At 48.5% G+C, this 20,830-nt stretch overlaps 1 protein-coding gene across 1 annotated transcript in view; it reads left to right on the top strand.

The window, feature by feature from the left end:
• The window catches only part of LOC149371923 (cell adhesion molecule Dscam1-like), a 308,990-nt gene that overhangs the window by 219,734 nt on the left and 68,426 nt on the right, over window positions 1–20,830 (top strand). The window contains exons 7-9 of the mRNA XM_089566251.1: window positions 3,914–4,095; window positions 5,328–5,553; window positions 12,780–12,941. Coding sequence (XP_089422377.1) covers window positions 3,914–4,095; window positions 5,328–5,553; window positions 12,780–12,941 — 570 coding nt within the window. The remainder of the gene's footprint in view (window positions 1–3,913; window positions 4,096–5,327; window positions 5,554–12,779; window positions 12,942–20,830) is intronic.

Genomic DNA, 20,830 nt, shown 5'->3' with positions numbered 1-20,830 from the left:
GCGGGGACGATGGCGACGGGGAACGTGATAGGCGGCTCGGCGATGAGTATTCTTCCCGACGTAAAAACTCCTCGATTTCGGCTGGTCGCTGGCCGGGTCGGGGTCGTGGAGCGTCGAAAGAGAACCCTCGGATGCCCAGTCTTCTGTATGGGCAGTGCCGGAGGACGTGGCCGGCTTCGCCACAGTGGAAGCATAGTGGGCGGCGCTGGTCGGGAGTTCTCCACTCGTCGCATTTCCTCGGCTCTGCGCGTCGCTCAAAGGACGGGCGGGTTAGGGCGAGTGGGCGGCGGTCCAACGCAGCTGGCTGAGGGCGATAGGGGCTTGGGTCCCGTCGTCGAGGTGCAGGACGGCGCACAGCTGCGGCGTAAATCATGGCTTGGGGCTGCAGAGGCTGCGTGGGTGTCGGCGTCAAAACCCAAGGCCTGTTGAACTTCGTCCCGGATTACGTCAGTAAGTGATGTAACCTGCGGCTGCGTTCCATTTGGCAGCAATCGTCGGAGCTCTTCTCGTACAACTTGGCGAATGACCTCCCGCAGGTTATCGTTGTTAGCGGCGTCCAGGCAGCTTGCTGAAAAAACGCGCTGCTGGCGCTCATATTGGCGGGCTCGGGCGTCAAGAGTTTTTTCCATCGTGGAGGCCTCTTCTATGAATTCCGCGACGGTTTTCGGTGGGTTCCGTACGAGGCCGGCAAAGAGTTGTTCTTTAACTCCTCGCATAAGCAGCTTGACCTTTTCTTCTTCCTTCATGTTCGAGTCGGCACGCCGGAAGAGACGCTTCATCTCCTCAGTGTACACTGCAACGGTCTCGTTTGGGTGTTGTATGCGAGACTAGCAGCTGCTGAGCTCTCTCCTTTCTCACGACGTTTGTGAAAGTCTTGAGAAGCTGCTCTTTGAAGGTTTCCCAATTCGCGAGGCTGGCTTCCTCATCCTCAAACCAGACTCTTGCTGGTCCCTCCAGGGCAAATAAGACGTACCTAAATTTCATGGCATCGTCCCAGTTGTTAAAGACAGCCACACGGTCGAACTGCTCCAGCCATTCTTCGGGGTCGGCGCCAGGCGAAGCGTCGAAGGTTGGTGGCACCCGGGGCTGCTGCAGAATGATTGGGGTCGTCGTCTGGGGCAAGCTCATGGTGGACGTTGCTGCTGGCTTTCGCTTCCGGGTAGGGTCCGGCAGAGTCCCGAACTCAGGTGCGTCCCCTAGCAGACGTCGGCTTGCGCGGTGGACTGGAGTCAGGTCTTGCGGTGAATGACTCAGAGGGCTGGCGTCACGACTTCTAGGGGGTGTCCGGAACATGAAAGGCTACCCCGCACCTCCACCAGATGTCACGTTGTAGTGACGGCAGTCCAGCGGTCAGGAAGACACCAACCAGTCTTGGAAACGAAGCTCTTTATTTGGGCTGACTTGCGCCCTCAAAAGAACTGAATCACTCGGCGGCGGCGTAAGCAACAAACGTGCTCGTCGGTCGTCGATCTACGAATGCCCGCAGCTCGCGGCATCGCTCAATTTAAAGCCGGCAAAGAAACTTCCAGATAGCAGGACAAGATCATCTACAGTAATATGGAAAAACCTAGATGCAGCCTTTCATGGCTGCGATCAATCGAGATTAGACTGGTCGCTTCTCGCGTCACGAACAAAAATGATAACAGCCCTTTGCTGCAGCCTTGAGCGTGAACGAACAAACACTACAATGATACGTGGCAATATAATAATAATAATATATATAGGTACGTGCGTGCGTGCGTGCGTGCGTGCGTGCGTGCGTGCGTGCGTGCGTGCGTGCGTGCGTGCGTGCGTGCGTGCGTGCGTGCGTGCCTGCGTGCGTGCGTGCGTGCTTGCGTGCGTGCGTAGAAGTGTTCGAGGGTACTAGGTGGAGTCCCTAGTCCGGGACCCCGTTGGTAAAAGCCGCCGTCCGGTCCCTCTGGACCAGGGCCCAGGTAGAGTGGGGGTTCGGTGAAAGGGTTGTGTTCTGCTGGCAGGCCCACACGGTGTGGGAAGTAGTTTCTGAACGCAATTGTTCCATATAATTTAAGATTTCAGTACAATTTCAATAAATCTGCAGACCAGACCGCGGCAGCCTGGCATTCTTCTTTTTTTTTATTGTCAAAAGCGTTCTCCATTGGTTTTCAACGGCAGACTTGACTGCTCGATGCGCTCGATGGAAACATGTTCAAAGAAGGATTTTCTTACACATCAGAAGAATGAATCATTACCTTTAATATTTTCATATCGGTATCTTACAATTTTTCAGCATTCAAAATTTTTATCCGAGAATGTTAGACATGTGTACGTGCAGGAGTGTATTATTTCAATACCATAATTAATCACTCAGGGTGAATTATTAACCATTCGAATGGTTGGAGTTCCGTGGAAATCCTTAAGTATTGCTTAAGAAGTCTATGCGTGGTCGGTCATTTCCAGAGAAGCTCGTTGTCGTGTACGTTATCTGCTGTACCATCGTCCCTGCGCTGACACAGTAAGTTGCAGTGATTTGCGCACGTAAGCTTCAAATCGGTTAGTCAGGAGCTATAGCAAATGACTGGGGTTATGTGAACACAACCGGCGTTGGGCTGAGTCTGCTTCTCCTGAGATAAAGGTCCGCAGGGGGGAGATAATGAAAGGATGCGGGACGTTGCACAGATATAGGCTCTTTTGCGGAGTATTGCGAGCGATAACAGCGAGATTAAGCAATATTGTAGCAATATGGGATGATAAGTGGTTAAAGCAGCTCAAGTTTATACCCGACGAGTGGCATGCTAGTTGGTTAAAGCACAAGCGTGGCTTTGCCGAAACGAAGAAGGCTGGGGGAAGGATGGTGCCGTGTCGCTTGGCAAGCCAATAATGAGAGCCAACTACAAGCACGGTAAACAAAAGCTCCCAGACGCAATGGGGTAGAGTGAAAGAAAGAAAATGCATGAACAGCCGTTTTCAAAGGTTTTTGGCCTCTGACGCTGAGGACGAAGTCATGAGTTCGGGCCCTACCTCTGTGATGAAATATCTATGGCGGCCAAACGCAAAAACACATGTGTGCCAAGACTACAGGCAACATTAAAGAACATGCTCTTCTGAAACATTTCATATGAACAGCCCATATAGAATCACCAGATTACAATGCCCATATGGTACAGAAAATATGCTTAAGTTCATGCGTTTTTTATTTGTTTCCCATGAACTCTCATCACCCTTTCTGTGTATGTTACGACTGATTTCCACAGGACGTGCGTAACGTCATGCAAAGTAATAAAAAATTTTGTTGTTTTTTTTTACATCACTTTTTGTCCCCATAGTACGTATAGAGTCTGAAGGCTCCATGTGTCTTTCATATGGAACATGTGGAAAACGTAAGAAATAATAGAAATTCTCATATAGAACTTCTCAACGGTTAAATAGTCAAAACTAGTCCGGACCCTCCACTACAGCGCGCCTCGTAGTCACTCCTTCAATTTAAGCATGTAAAAATCAACTTATTTAAACTATGCATACATGGTGCATCCAAAAATCTGTGGTTTTCGAAAGGCATACCGTTACGTATTGTTGCGAAAGCAACACTAGGCGAGTCGCTGAGCCATACGAAAGGCGCATGCGCGAGGAGCAGTGACGTCACATGGCGCACAGCTGGCGCGTCACCGCCGTCGCTGCTCGGATGACTCAGAGGTACCGCCGCCGCGCTCGCCAGTTGCGCATGCGCAGTAGCGGCGCATAGCTAGCGTGCCGGGGCCGCCGCCGCTGCGGCGCGCTCTCCAACGCCCCTCTCGCTCTCTCCTCGTTGCTTTCGCAATCCTCCAGGTTTAACCAGAGCTAAACCACTGCCAATTTTTATAGTTCACTCCATGCTCTAGGCCTTCGTCGGTCACCTGTCTTTCTGGTAGCTCTTTTAGCCCGTGTAAAATCTCGCCTCTCGCGTTGCCTGTTGCAGATGATCCCCCGGTGCTGACCCACCGCTTCGCCGAGCAGATCGTGGAACCGGGCGCCCCGGTGTCGCTCAAGTGCACCGCCACAGGAGCACCGCTTCCCCAGATCACGTGGACGCTGGACGGAGAACCCGTCGCCGAGAGCATGAGGCTGCGCATCGGAGACTTCGTCACCAATGACGGCCAGGTGAGCAGTGGCGCTCAGAAGTGACGGGGTCTAAACCAGCAGATATGGACAAAGAAAAACGTCTCGTTTGTGTGTCTTAAAAAGCACGCAGTGTGTCTCTAAGATCAAAAGCGTGCACTGAAAGATTGCAGAAACATGTCGCTTGAGGAGCCAGCAGCACTAGACATTCAAGCTGCGAGCGACTGTCTTAATTGAACCCCTGTGATAAGGAATAAAAAAAAAAGCAACCGCAGGCAGTTCAGCCTGCTTACGTGCTATGATTGCGAAAGCATTGTGCACTAATGCGGTTTCCGTTGGTGCGTTTGTGGTTTGTGCGCTTGCGCGCTTGCGCAACTTAGTTCGCGTTGGACACCAAACCGCACACCATTCGCAGTTCCATGGGTTAATGCCCATCTGTACAGAATTGGTCTAAAGCGGCTGTTTGGGCTTGTTTTTATCGCGCTACATTCATTAACCATTACCACAGAATTGGTCTTCTCTAATTAACATTCATAGATGGCGGCGAGTCCCAATACCACTATCGGTGCAGTGGTGCAGCGGTTAGGCAATGCGCCACTGCACTGGCAGGTGACTGTTCCTATCACAGGTGCCCGTAGGGATCGTGCGACCCATTTTGCTCTTCCCGAGCAACTTCTCACGCAGCTGTGGCTACGCTCTTCTGAACTTTCCCGACCTCCCTCCTATTGGCTGCAGCTTGCGCGGCGCTCCTAGAGCTTACCCGAGTTGCCAAGTAACTCGGGTAAGCTCGAGTAACTGGCCACACTTTCTTTTAGAACTTTCTGTACCCCCTTTCCGTGGACGCCACACATGAGCCAAGTAATGTTGAAGGATTAAAAATTGCATATTAATAGGGCATTCAGTGTTGATACTGCATACGTCCTAATGTTAGGTGGGATATGAGGGATGTCTTAACGATGGGCTCCGGTCTATTTCCGGCCACCTAGGGTCTTTAACGTGCACTGACATTGCACAACGCACGGGCGCTTAACCGTTTCCCCCTCCCCGAAAATGCTGCCGCCGTGGTAGAGTTAAAATGTACAATTTTAGCTCTGCCCCCTTTCCGTAGAAAGATAAGTGCGTGCAATACTGGCCCCTCCCCAACACCTCTGTCAGGCAACGTGCCTTGATAATTGATCGTACATCACTGTACATCCAAGCATAGCAACGTTTTGTCAAGCTGAACAACCTCAATTTTTCTCATCAGTCCTCATCGGCTCCCCATGCCCTTGCAGGTGAACAGCTTCGTGAACCTGACGGCGGCGACGACAGAGGACGGGGGCCGCTACCAGTGCCACGCGAGCAACGACGCGGAGACTGTGTCGCACGGCGCCCGTCTCAACGTGCGCGGACCGCCGCTGGTGCGAACCATGCGCAATGTGTCGGTGCTGGCTGGACGCACTCTGGTGGTCCACTGCCCGGCAGCCGGCTACCCGCTCACCCAGATCATTTGGTACAAAGGTGAGTAGAGTAGAAACAGCTGCGAGTTTATGTACAACAAGGGTAACATATTGTTGCAGTGGTGTTGCCCAAAGTACTTGTATTGTGTATGCGTGTGACACAATGCAAGTACTTCGACACAATACAAGTGAGAGCACATTTTGTGTTCTCTTCTCACATCCTCTGGGAATGCCTTCGAGTTTCCTCTCACGTAAGAAGCATAAAGTCTCTATATCAATGGGAGACCTTACTCCTCAACTCCGATCCGGCGATTCAACTTAGGACCGTCCGACTGTCCCAAGCCGTCGTTAGGGCCCAGGGACTCTTAGCTGTCGTCTGGGTGGGAAGTCTACAACCTTCCCTGCATCTGTTGGACAAATAAAGTTCTACAATCCAATCCAATCCTTCACGCTGCGTTGAGCGCGACTGAGCCAGAAGAGGCGAAGGGCGTTGGGCGACTGTTAGCGCGCCTTCCTTTTGATCATAATATCCTCTTCGTCCTCAACACAACGTTAAGCGCGACCGAGTTTGTCTGTATTTGTACGATTTTGCATCTTGTTCTGATAAACTCCACACAACGTGCTTTAAGACCTTTATAAAAAGAGCTCACTCACTAAATAACTCATAGGCTCCCTGGACGTCACCATATAGCTCGCTGGCACGTTGTGCGCACGTGCAGAAAGAGCACAGGAGGTGACAGCGCGAGCCTTCTGAACGCCCTCGTACTGGGACTTCTCTGTGTAAACAATGGAAATGTGTCCATGTACTCTATCGAGGCTTCAGACAGCCACGACAGCGGCAACAAGTGGCTTTACCGAGCAAACTGCAGTCCCTGTAACTGACTATCACCCGTAAAAGGCACTCCTAATGGAGTGCCTGGACGCTGTAGTGAAGCGGAACTTTGTGGTGAACGCCTCTGAACCTGCCATCCAGAGATGTTTTCGCTGGACAGACTTCGCCACACCGAGCAAGGGTCTTTCCCTAGATTTTCTTATCTACCAAAAAGGAAGCGTAAACACTTCTCACCGCACTACAACTGTACAATGCTGGGATGGCACCTGCACATCCGTAGTCAGTGCGAGGAGTGAAGACAGAAAAGGTGAAATGGTGCTGACAGCGGACCAAAAAGGAAAAAGCTCGCAACTCTAAGTGCGCTAATCGCCCACATTTCGCGCTCATTTCGAGGGTCGCATCCGGGGCATTTCAACCACTCTAGACATTCGTAAATTGTCTACATGGATGTTTGGAAAACTCTAGAAATAACTGGAAGCTGTCATTAACTTGTGTACTTTCAAAACATTAACAACGCGTGTTATCTACTCGTAATCATGCTCATGATAAGCCTCAGCGATCTCCGAGTGCGCATGTTCACTTCCAGAAAACGTTCCACCGAAGTGCAAGCTGTCTCGCGACTGAGTATGCGCCTGAACTATGATGTAAAGAGGAATGCCTAGAGCAATCCACTGCCTCATTTTCTTGGCCCTCGCCGCGACCTGAGGTTGTGGCTAGCAATCACTCCGAGAACGCGCTAATGCTTAATACTGCTTTGCCTGCACGCCACACAAAACAACTAAAAAATATAGTCGGGTTTAACAAAGTTAAAACAGATGACGCGCGCGTAGGCGAGATGACGGAGGCGAGATGGCGGATGCGCATGAGGAGGAAGGACGCGCAGTAAGAGAAATGCTTTCGCATTACTGCACCTAAGCTGATTTAAGTAGAAGGGTTGAAATGCGGGCCAGTTGGTACATTGTAAACGGAGAATTTAAGAATTTGATTTAAGTGCATGTCTGGAATTTTTGTTACACACACACGCGCGCACGCGCACACACACACACGCGCGCACACACACACACACACACACACACACACACACACACACACACACACATACATACATACATACATACATACATACATACATACATACATACATACATACATACATACATACATACATACATACATACATACATACATACATACATACATACATACATACATACATACATACATACACACACACACACACACATACATACATACATACACACACACACACACATGCATGCATACATGCATACATGCATACATGCATACATGCATACATACATACATGCATACATACATGCATACATGCATACATGCATGCATGCATGCATACATACATACATACATACATACATACATACATACATACATACATACATACATACATACATACATACATACATACATACATACATACATACATACATACATACATACATACATACATACATACATACATACATACATACATACATACATACATACATATACTGTGAAGACGACGCCTTCGAACCTGTTTTAATAATTAGGGAATAGTCTCTCAGTACTGCGACACCTGTGCGTATTCGTCCCATCAATACAATAAAATATGTACCATTCTTTTTTTTCTGATCATTTCCTTTCAAGCGTCAGCTTTCATATGCATCGACATTTTTTTTTCTTTTACCATCTGGCACTCACTCGTTTTTGCTCATTTTACACTAGTATTGCAAATTAAATGTATGCTGGCGCGTCTATGTACGTTAAATGTCAGTACCTTTTATTTAACTTCGTTTTCTTTGGTGCACTCTCACTTTGCTTCATCAGGATGGTCATTCCTTTTAGCGGCTTCATAAAGAGAACTCCTAATGTAATGTGCTCGTGAAAGCCAGGTCTAGGTCATAGATTGGCTTTTAATTTATAATTCCCTTGTCCTACATTTATGAACGTGCTAAGTACACGCTGTCTTGATTGATACACGAGGGTGTCTCGGCCAATTCTAGGTAGCGTAGCCACCTAGGTGCTCATAGAAAGGCTATTAGCCCCCCTCTAACTTCGTTTGCAAAAAAAAAAAAACGGGGGGGGGGGGGAATTGAGGCAGATGTGGAGAGCGAGATAGAAGTCTCGAAAGCTTTAGCGCTGCATTTTTTCATGTCGAGTATTTTTTTTTCTTGTCTGACAGCTTTGCTCAATTTTTTCTCCGCTAAAAGCCAAAAATACATGCGATTAGTTCAGCTTCAAAAAAATAGCTGGATGCCACGCACATTTTCTTTCCTGTCGCGTTTAAATGAGAGCAAACTCGCTTGTTTGTCGCTTACTGCTATCTCTTTTCCTTTTTTTTTCTGCGCTTCCTTCCGTCTACACGACGAGCTTTCGCTCCCGCGGAAAGTGATTATCGAAACGCGTTTTTGAAGCGGATATTCCAATACACGGGCCTCCGTTCAGTTCACCCGCACGCTCGCCGCAGCGGTGAACGCCAGAGTGGGGAAGTAAGGAGCGGTGCCAGGAGAAAGCCTTTCGTCCCGCCGAACTTTTGATGAAAAGATCGAGCCGGCGATTGATGCCACATGCAGACGTCGCCGAAGCTCGGCGGGCGGGGCGAAAGGGAAAAGAGGGAGGGATGGAAGGAGGGCAGTCACCCCGCACAATTTCATCGGACGTGCAGCAGGGCTGCTGTCGTTGCAGCGAGCTCGGTGTGTGTGTACGTGTGTTGCGTGCGCGCGTGTGTGTGTGTGTGTGTGTGTGTGTGCGTGCGTGTGTGTGTGCGTGTGTGCGTGCGTGTGCTCGTGTGTGTATGTGTGCGTGTGCTCGTGTGTATGTGTGCACACGCGTGTGCGTGTGCGTGTGTGTGCGTGTGCGTGTGCAAGTGTGTGCGTGCAAGTGTGTGCGTGCGTGCGTGTGTGTGTGCGCGCGCGCGTGTGGGGAGGGGGAGCACATAGAGAGAAACAGAGAGGAAGGGAGGGAGGTGAGCAGTGTTCGGTTTGGATTCATCGGGAGGCGCCCACCAGACGAACGCAGTATTGACGCTGCCGCGTTCGGCGATCTGCGAAAAGGCGTTGCCTTTGAAACCAGACCTCATAAGAGGCACGCCATCCCGGGTGCGATCGATGGAAAACTTATGAGCGAAGCGCGCGTGGAGCCGGCGTAGTGAAAAAAAAAAAAAAAAAACTTCCCTAAACGCGCGGCTGGTGGAGACCACGCGCGTGTACGCTCGCTCAGTTTGCTCACGACCGACTCCGGTTCCCGCGCGTGCGGCTTGTGCACGAAACGAACCCATCGAAAAGCGAGCCCGGCCCTACTTCGCCCGGACCTGGCTGGACGCAGGCCCGTGATTTAAATGAGCTTCCGTCCCCTCCGGAGCCCTGTTTCGTTCAGACTATTTTCGGTAGACTAAACTAATTGTCATCTCGTCGCGTTTCATTTCAGACTTAGAACGTCCACGCGAGCCTGACATACTGGTGAGGAGAGCGTGAAATAAAAATGACATAAACAAATATCCAGTGACTTTGTTAGCTTTAGGTTCCTTCTCCCTCTCCTCTTTCGCTTTTTGTAGCGTCAAGTTGAAAGACCTGAACGTTCTCACTGGGCGGTACGTTCTGTTGGCTGACTTTCAAAGAGCTTTTAATGTGATATCAAGTATCCCAGTAAAACAGAGGAGACACATTTAAACATACCTCCAAGAGTTGTGAAATACGCTTTCCTAGATTGTTCTCTCCCAACAGGCGTAAGTGATCAAAGTGGTGAAATGGCGGTCTTGAAACTTTAACGAGCACTAACTGACGGCAGGATATTGAAAATCACTGTCATCGTGACGCCACTCCTGAATGCCAAAATGTATGACGTCGTATATTTCCGAGCATCGGGTGCGTGTACTATATGTAGTGTTGAGCAGTTGATGGAGCATACTGCAGCAGTTGTTGCTGTGCTGCTCTGCACGCAATCGCCGTTATCTGTAAGTTTATGCTACGAGCAGCTTTCAGATTTCGGAATCTGCTCCAAACTTTCAAAACGTTTTCTTACGAGACTCGCACTCACGACCTCGGTAAGTACTTTTTTCTTGAGTGATGTTTATAGTAGCTTCAAGGGAAAAGGAAAAACGTGTGTTACACCACTCCTCTGAGGGTCACATTACAAGCGGTATTATTATATAATTACAGCTCACAAGATTTTTGTCAGCAGTTCTGTTAGTACTCTTGGTTCCTTGAAGCCGCCGCGGTGGCTCAGTGGTTACGGCACTCGGCTGCTGAACTGAAGGATGCTGTTTCGATCCCTGCCGCGGCGGTCGAATTTCGACGGAGGCGAAACACTAGAGGCCCGTGTCCTTTGCGATGTCAGTGCAAGTTCAGGTACCCCAGGTGGTCGAAATTAACCGTGTCCCTCCACTACAGCGCCTCCCATAGCCTGAATCGCTTTGTGAGGTTAAACCCCATAAAACCATAAACCACAATCACTCCTTATCTGCTAGATATTTTCGACTTAATAGTTCGTCAACGCTTTCAGCACATTCCACTCATTCGTCTTGACAAAACATTTTTGTTCAGTCGCACTGATGTGTCGCAAGGATTCCGCTGTTCATACGGTTCATCAGTACCATATCTTCAAGTGCTACCTTAGGCAAAGCAGGTCATTGATGACAGGCGTTGCTCCAGCTCAGCTTATTGATGAATGTCGAACTCGAAGTCTTCCATTCAGCTGCCTAAATTGATTGGCTTTAAGAAAGCAACAGTGGGGGCCTCGTGACGGTGCGGCTCCTGCCGTATTGAGTGTGTGGTGCGCGGTGTCGGTGCGCGTTCATCGTATTCAGTGAGCGTGCTTCCCCGCGATGCCTGGACATTATGGACCCTTTGAACATTTTGTGCTGTGAATGATTTTGTGTGAACGGCGGCAGCAGTCGCCGTCGTGTTCTTGTTTCATAGCTTGTTTGTACCGAGCGACACTAGTCGCTGCCTTGGTGTTTTTGTCTTTGTGAGGGACTATGGTCCCTTTGTATGAATAATCAGTCCAATAAACTTCTCTTCAAAGCAACAGTTGTTGCAGTGAACACATTTCGCATTATGATTTGGCTGTCGTATTGTGATTTATCAAGAGTACCGTGATATCACAGCTGCAAATGTGGTTAAGTAAAATAAACATTATATCACAACTCTCCAGTCAGGGCAGTAGTAGATACGAAATGACTAGGTTGCACGATTCTAGATTCATAGAAACTCCCCGATCAAGCAATGGAGCCCATGTGTCGCTTCGAGACATTACACACTGCAGTTTTTCATACCCAGCATTTTTGAGCGGGCAACCATTTATGAGCGCAATTTTTTTATATACTGAAAGATTTCAGTATAACAATCGAAATATCCACAGATCACCTAACGGCAGTCTTTACTTTTTTTTTCTATTAACGTTCTTGCTATCGTCAAAAGCGTTCCCCGATGGTTTTTATGACATTCCTAACTGTTCGATGCGATCGATGGAAACACTATCCAAAAAAAGATTTTGCTACACATGAGAACAGACAGTTACCTTCAATATTTCCATAGCAGTATCTTACAATTTCCCAATTTTCAGAACTTTTGGCCGAGAAAGTTGGACATGTTTTGTTTTGTGTATTTTTTTTCATAATTCGTGTCCTTCAGCATAATATCGTGTCCTTCCAGGGCAGCTATGCTGCCGTCTGTGAAGTTCTAAACAGCACGGGAAGAATTGAAAATTGAATTGAATAAAGAATTGAAAAAAATCACATTTCGCTTTCTTTGAGACTATATATTAGTTTCTTCCTCGATTGTTGTTTTGCGAAAAAGGCGAATGTGTTAACCTAACAACAAAGAACCCCTGATTATAGTCCCTTGAAATGTTACAAAATACAGCGAAGGTGCTTCTTCTGCTGGCAACATCAGATGGCGACAGCCTTGCAGCTTCCGAAGCCAGTGCCATGCGATAAGTATCGCGGTATTATGTAAAGCCGCTGCACGTAATCGGGAGTCCAGAGACCGCAAACATACGGCCGTGAGAATAGGGGACGAGAGCGTCAGGTACTGGCCGCAAATTCGCTTCGCTACAAGACCCCGTAGGCTCCAAGATCCAAATGTACGCAGGGTTGGTCTCGGCGCCGCACTGTTCGGAACCGAGAAGTGAGGATTTGCCGGTGCCACATCGACCCCCACACCCCATGACTGGATACCACACCTGGCTATATTCCAACACTATCCGTAAAAGGCATTCGCTTGAGCTTAGCCGTGACGTGTTTATGCCGATGCAGCGGCATAAACACAACAGGCATTCCAGCAACAACCAACACATCCTGCACTTAACACCTCGATTGGCATGAGCATTTCACAACACCCTATGCGGTCTCTGATATCCGCCTACCGCAAGGATAAACGTCCGGTGCATTTTTCTCTGTTTCTTTTTCTGCTCTAATTTTTATTCATACGACACCGCAGGGGACTCGAAGCTACCGCAGAGCAAGCGCCAGAGCGTGTTCCGGAACGGCACGCTCTTCGTGCACCGCGTGGAGCGGAGCGGAGACGAAGGCGGCTACAGGTGCGTCGCCACGGGACCCTCGGGGAGGTCGGCCTCCGGGGAGCTCCACGTCAGCGTCATGGGTGAGTGGCCGAGACAGCGCTATGTTCTACCTTTTGTGGCAGCGATGTGGTTCCTTTTCGCTCCGGGCAACTGCGTTGGGTGCAGAACACGCTTCACAGGAATCGTTTTTTTTTTTTTTGTCTGTTTAAACTCGCAAGATCTTCTTTGTGAATGACTACATTCATGCACGGACAGCTGTTCGCTTCATCTGAGCGGGTAGGTCACCTCCTCTGTGTAATCATTTTCCTTATGGGTATTTTCTTCTCTTTTTGTAGAGCAGCGAAGAATTTTTATTATTGCTTGTCTGAAATAGTGTTACTGTAGGCTGTCTTTAAGAGGCTGTGTCATTTTTTTGTTTTCATCATTCTTCACTAACTGAATAAAGTTTGTATTCTTAATCGTCGCTATCAGAACAAACATTACGACTATCATGAAAGCATAAATTTGCATATCAGAGTGTCGTTGCTGAAAACCTATCGCGATCACGCCCTTAAAGTGACAATACCGGCTTCTACGTTCAGAAGTGTGTTGAAATCGTGATTGTACTTTGCGAATTGCTAACTGCTTGAGTGCTTCGGATACTTCGTAACGTTTTAAATAATATATACTCTGACGTTAGTACTGTATTGGAAACTTAACCTGGCTATGAATGGCAGCTTACCCATATCCCTCAAAAGAAAAATATACAACAGCAGTATATTACCGTTACTCAACTACGGGGCAGAAAAGTGGGGGCTAACGAAAAGGGTTCAGCTTAAGTTAAGGACAACGCAGCGAGCTATGGAAAAAAAAAAACATAGGTGTAAAGTAAAGAGACCGGATGCAGACAGAGTGGGGGAGAGAACAAACGCGAGTTAATGACCTGCTAGTCGAAATAAAGAGGAAGAAATGGGCTTGGGCAGTCCATTTAATGCAAAGGCAAGATAACCGCTGGTCAATAAGGGTAACGGAGTGGATTCCAAGAGAAGGCAAGCGTAGCAGGGGGCGGCAGAAAGTTAGGTGGGCAAAGGAGGTAAGAAGTTTGCGGGGATACGGTGGTATTAGCTGGCAAAGGACAGGGTTTATTGGAGAGACATGGGAGAGGCCTTTGCCATGCAGTGGACGTAGTCAGGCTGATGATGATGATGATAATTATGACGTTAGTACTGTCTTTCCCGTGTTTTAGAAAGCAACACCACAGATGCAAAGAATGTTGTACTGGCAGCAGTGATTATGGTGGTGGAAATCATTGAGGATGCAAGTACTTATTGTCAAAAAACCAGGGAAGGAATAAGGAATGAGTTTAGAGGTAGGAGGGATTCATAAGCATATAATGGGGGAGGGGTTGAGGGGCGGCGATAAAATAAAAGACGTGATTTTTTTTGCTTGTAGGGTTGAACTCCAGCAGTGTGACCAGAACATCGTTTCGTCGTTCGCTGTTTCCTTCTAGGAAGCTCTCTCGATTGAAATATCCTGTTGGCAGTGTCTTGTCGATGTTGTTGAGCGTATTCCGAATGCTTGGTAGATAGGGGTTTCTCATACGTATTCCCATAAGATATGCTGTAACATATCCCACCTGGCACATTTAGGGCAGCTAACCCGGGTTTGGCTCCCCATGAAGACAGCTATCATGTCTGGAGTTATTGCGGCGTCGGTTTGTATATACTCCATGCTAGCTAGTGCTTGGTCACTAGCCTCCGGGCGGGGCACGTGGTTATTCTTAGCAAGCCATGTCTGCGTATATTGAAGAAAACAGTAAGTATACACCTCCAAACCAGAGGTAGCAACCAAGATAGGTGCTGATGCTTCTCGTTGTGAGCCATGGACATCTTTTAGATCACACTCCAAGTTGTCTCTACGCGTTGTAAAAATCATAGTGCGTCGTCTGTTATTTTTCCTGTTACAAGAACGTAAGCTTTCCATTCGGGCGACGGCGTGAGTACATCCCCCGTCTACCCAATACCCACGGCGCCATCTATTTTCTCAGGTTGTGACTGGTTAGGTTTAGAAATTAAAGGAAAATAAAAGTGTTAGAGTGAGGATCAACAACCGTTTGTCGTTTGGCGCCGTGAGAACACATGTTTAGAACACATGGTTTTGGTTGCAGTATTAAGCAATGAAAGGCCTGGTAAGCGCAATTCGAGACAGTTCATGTACGGGGTGCTTCTGCCAACTGGGTGAGTTGAAAGAAGCACTCCGTTGATTGCGTAATTTTCGTTTTCTGCGTAAAGTGATCAGCAACAATATCACCAATGCAGATGCGTTCAGTTCGAACTAAACGGTCCGCTCTCCGCCATAGCCGCCATAGCCGCCTCACAGTGCTGCATGCGTATCACTTGCTCACAGGACTGAAGTGCTAGGTTTGACTATCCAGGAAAGTGGGGATTTCTTTGTGTTATTATGTTGTTTCTTATGAGCGCTGATTTTATATTACCAGTAATTCATCCTGTGTACACGTTGAAAACATGTCAGCTAAGTAATCAGGCGTTGGATTCATCTTGGCACAGCTCTTAAAGAGGGTGGTTCAACTAGAATACAATTGCCTTCAGTACAAGGGTACACAGCGGGGCGCACACTTTAACTGCGTCCAGGTCATGCGCGTTTTAGAGTGACTGTCAAAAGTTCGAGCAGTTTGCTTAGGGATAGAAGACTGCATTCAAAGATTCAGCTCCGAGTTCGCGATCCGTGAATTCTTGGGGACCCCTCCAATCTGGCGACTTTTCTTTCAGCCTTTCTCCTCTTTGTCGCGTCTCCATTCAGGTGCATTTCCAGCTGGAAGAGAAATGCGCTGAGCAAAACAGCGAGTGCAACGGCTGGCATCGCAATCTTGATTACAACGGCGTGGAGTTAATTACTGCGATGGCGCTTCGAATGCATCTCTTGGCCCGAGAACATTTCTACGACCCCTCTTTCCCTCTCCCCTAGTCGTGCAGCGCCAGCCGACCTCCTCGCCCTTTACTACACTCCGTGCCTGACAGCGGAGCCGTGTTGCGCGCCATCTGGGGAGAGCTGGTTCGGACGGGCAGGCAATTTCAAAGTCGGGAGCACGCTCTGACGAATGGGCTGGTCTGCGGGCATTTCAAATATTTACGGCGCGTGCGCCCAACGCCCGAAATGCTCGAGGACGACGCGCGCTAGCTGTCCCCACCGCTGGAAGAAGGCCGCGCGAACAGTAGTAAAAAAAAACTGACAAAGAAACATTCGTTCCGAATGCGCCAGAGAGAGAGAGCGATGCCTCGGAACGGAGAAAAAAAGAAAAAAAAACCAAGAAACAAAAGATGAGACCACAGTTTCGCCTCTGTCTTTCTGTTCCGTCCGTATTTGATGATTATTTAGTTTTTCGCGGACATTCAACAGCGTATATACATAAGCAGCGCCGAACGGCCGCGTGCGGCGGTCGCACGAAAAGGAACACCGCGCGTAATGCACAAAACCACGCAAAGTGTTTGTAAAGAGAGGATCAAAAAACAAACTGCCTGCTTGCCGAGATAGCCGGCCGTAATTTATGCATTTTCTGGCTTCGCTGCGGAGAACCGGAAGGGTAAAAAAATACGAGGGACGCGCCCGCGTCCGGCTCTGGGCCTGCCGCCGAACTGTCGCCCAGGCAAACACGCCGAGAGCCAAGATGCGGCATGACGATGGCACGAAACTTTGAAAGATGGCCCTAGCGGAAGGCAGCAGTGCGTCGTCATTATTCGGAGAGTTCCGCCGCTGTGCACGACAGCGCGAACGTGAGGGCTTTGTTTCTTCAAATTTTTGCTTTCCTCTTTTGTTTTCGTGCGTGTTCTCTCTTTCTTTTTTTTTTACTTTGCCTTCATTTCTACTGCGCCAGTGTGCTTAGGATGAGAGCATAAAAAGCAACTGGTAGATAACTAGTTTTGCCGAGAAGTTTTCAACAGTAACCTCTGCGACGTTATAACATTAGAGAGTTATATCATAGCGTCATCCGCGATCCGCTACCGTGATTAGTTTCCGCGGGGCAGCACTGCGTACGCGCTGATTGGTGCCGACGCGGTAAGCGCGCACGCAGCTGACGGGCACTTGGCGCCATCTGGCGCCCCTAATGGCGTTCTGCGCATGCGCAGTGGCGCCTCATGGAAGCGCATCGCACTATTCTATAGCTCTCTATTAGAGAGTTTTATAATAGCGCTATACCGTACACCGTTACGGTCTAACGCTAGCTTCGCATGCACAGCTTGCAGGCTCGGTGTAACGGTAGAGTGGCTGTGTGTTAGTCGTAAATTGAAAGGCTCTAATATGCGCGTGCATGCAATATCCATGCCTTGTTATCACCTTATACAGTAGCGGCAACAGTTTAGGGCTGTGCATAACGTTATGCACAGACTCTCTATTATGCGGTACACTAACGGGAAAAACTAATCCCCAGCACATTTGCGGAGCCATTACTCGAGTCCACGACGGAAATATATCAGCGTCCATTATCACTGCTTCATTATCATGCCCTTTGATTGAAATTCGAGTTCACGGCGCAAAATTCCGTTAGCAGCCAGTTGCTTCCTGTGCAGTTTTATAGAATGCCCAGTTGTTAAAAATTTTGAGCAATTTCTGTGAAACTTGTTTTTGGAGTGTCAAAATGATGGGAATAAAAATTTTGAAAATGCGGCAGTTCAAGACGCATTGGTTGGTGCCCTAATGGGTAGTTGAGGTCGAGATTGTAGTTGAGGTTTAGTTTTCTGCGAACTAGTGGTGGGATTAGCCCTTTAAATGTTTGCCTGCATTTGCTTCGTCGTTGCGACACTTAGATATTAATTAAAATCGGCAACTTTCGGCACAGATCTGTGAACACTGGCAGAGCTACGTCGGCATGCGTACAATCGTTATAATCCTTACAATCAACTGCTGCTGCCACCGTCCGCAGTCCAGGCCAGTCTCGAAGAAAAATTAGAAGGCGGGAAGCCTCCTTTCTGAATAAATGGTGCCTGCGTGGGTAAACAAGGTTTTTTAATAAACCATGTGGCGCTTCTGTCCTCTTGAGGGAAGCGAGCACGACACACATTTCCGCGTTGAAGTATGGGTAGCAGATGAAGCAGTGTTCTACACCACCGCGCGCACAACACGCACGCACAAGGTAAATCCCTTGTATTCGTAACCGGTAAACGAAATGAAAATATCGTCTGAATATAGACATACGGAACTTTCTGTGATGTTTCTTCGAGGCCTCGGGAAGACCAGCCATTGCAACATTGAAGAGCGTGGGGGCAAAGAACATTTCCTTGGGGCACACTTCGCGATACAGCCCTTTCCGTGCTTTAATTTGTCCCTGACCTCGCTCGAATCGAACGATCACAGACGAATGAATGAATGACTCATAATCTGGGACTTAATGCGCGTGAGAGTGCAGGACGCAGCTCCTCCTCGGAAGACAAACGAGGGGAGTGTCAGTTTGTCACTCGGAATTTTCTGCTGCAATGAGGGTTCCGGCCCTTCTTTGACGTCAGTTTGACATGCCCGGTGTAGGGGCCAGTCACGTCACGCCTAGGGTTTGGACTCCTCTATTTCTATCTTTGAAAGTGCGCCTGACTTTTTTTTTTTTTTTTTGGCGTTTATTCCAGAACGAAGTTTTCAGGGGGGGGGGGGGGGGGGGGGGTTCGTAAATATTATTTTCTACACGCGAATTACCGTTCTGTTTAGTTTCTTCGGCGATATAATGCGCTACTCTTGTGCGGTCAAAAGTCATCTAGAATTTCTCCTCACCTTTCTGTCAGCCCGGTCATTCGATTTACCAGTTATTAGGGCAAAAATGCTCCTACATAGAGCTGTGTTTGTAGGAAGAAATGCCATCGTCATTAAAAAGGGAATGTAAGGCGTAAGACATAAATTCAAGTGGAAGTTATATTCTAAAAGCTAGGTTGTCACTCCAGTGTTGCATTTCTGCGCGGGGCAGACCTAGAGGTCGGGCCTCACGCGCCCTGCACGTTAACGACAGCAATGACACTGCCACTTAACCCTCGAGGTAACCAGAACATGAAACTTTTTCGTGGCGCTTGCGCATCTCTTCAAGTCAATGTCCTTGAGTGCAGTGGAGGAGCTTACTTACCTCAGATATTTCCCTAAGTGGGTCATGGCAGTTAACAAGGGCAACGTAGAGCACAGTTTATTAGAACTTATTTCCAAAACAACCAAGTCAGTCACTATCATGCGAAGAGATCATGAACGCCAGACCAGAGCTCGTCCTCACGAAACCTTGTTAGCCTGACCGACCTAACTAGCGCAAAGCGTAGCGTTTCCTCGTTCCTCGCACCAGCGCCAGCACCAAGCTCCCCTCTGTCCTCTCTCTCCTTCGCTCCACCAAGAGCAGAATCGAGTCTCCCCTTATAGCTCCGAAAAGCCACCTTATCAGTAACAGGCCCCTGCCCATAAGGCTGTTTACTCGCAAGCACCACGTGCATTACGCGAAGCCCTTTACGCACAGTTAAGCATAAACTACGCACTCAAAAGGACAGCGGCAGCTGAACTGGAACCAACACTTAGCCCGGACTGCGCGCACCGCTCTGTCTGCGCTCGCTTATTTGCTGTCCGTCTCTGCAACATCTGGTGCTCGTCACGCGTTGTGCTACTGAACTGCCACATTTCGCGCCCCTCTCCAAACGCGAAGAGCCCGCGTGTCGGCTACGCCTTGCAGCAAGGAAGCGACCTTCCAAGGCCGTGTCTTTTCTCAGTCGGCTAACTGCCGCTCCTGCAGTTTACAACGTTAGTTTTCAAACAAACCCACTCGAACGGTGCCTGGTGAGAAAAGGGTCGGAGAACAAGGGGTCTGCACGACCAGCTGTAACAAAATAGCCAAACAAAGCACCTAGCTACGGCGTCCGGGTGGTGGCTCCTTTATGATCCCCTGCACAACGGCGGCCTGCCAACTTGACTGTTGGAGCCTCCCGGTTTGCAGAGGCGCGTAGAGTAGCGGAATACTACCTCAAAATACACAACTGTGCTACTTAATGTGTTGATTTCTTCTTTTGTCGGAGTAACTCCCATCGATAGCCAGCTAGTTGTGGCCCGCATATTAAAGAGCATACTGACTTTATCGGTTAAAACTGAATTTCGAAAGTGATTTCGGCCTACGTTTATCGCTTCTTTTTTTCCGGTTTAAGCCGATAAGTCCAAACCCTAGACATACTTTAGTTGGTTCCAGTGAAATAGCCTAGGTCCTCTTGCTTGTACTCGCCTCTGAGTCGTTTTGCTTGTCTTCTATAGACGTTCTTGAAGTGGGTACATCTGCTTGCATGAGCACATCAGTTTAATTTGCTTTGAAGTTCCACAGGTGTAGGCTCTTTCTTGGGAACCATAGTGCTGTCACTGTCTGTTCTAATTCATCCAGCTATTGTAGCATGCGTACCCAGGAAGTATGTAAAAAGCAAAAAGTCCATTTTCTACTGCGTTTGAGATTCGATGGTTCGCAACACAGCAGTGTGCTTAGTTTATCGGGTGACAACGTCAGATCGTGCGACATCGCCTGTCTTCTTTTTGTCCTTTGACCGCCTTCGTTATTTGCCCTCCGGCTCAGTGTCAAAGACAATTCACCAGCAGGTCTGACTTGCTGTCTGGGCGTTTCACGCGACAGAGCTTGCGTTCAATCCACACTCTAGAGTTTGATTCACCTCGCTTTACTAGTCTGCCATTCGGCAATCGCACTTCTTCACCACTGAAGTGCTGTACCATGAGAGTCCTCGTGAGAAAAATCATGTTTTCAAGCAAAGTCACAGCCAGATTCACTTTGGGGAAGTGTCGGACAGTAAAGATAAACATTGTTGTCAGTGAATAGGATCCTCTGATCGCTATGTCCACAACTTCACTGTCCACAACTTCACGGGGCCACATTGTCCTCATAACAGAACTATACACGCACCACATATTCTAAAAAATTACTGTAAACAGTCATTCAAGTGCCTTGCCCTTTTTTCCCGAATCGAAC

Source organism: Amblyomma mixtum, chromosome 1 (genome assembly GCF_055824585.1).
Source record: "Amblyomma mixtum isolate Tamu chromosome 1, ASM5582458v1, whole genome shotgun sequence".
NCBI lineage: Eukaryota > Metazoa > Arthropoda > Arachnida > Ixodida > Ixodidae > Amblyomma > Amblyomma mixtum.
Note: the sequence above shows the minus strand (reverse complement) of the source record. Positions and strands in the feature narration are given on the sequence as shown.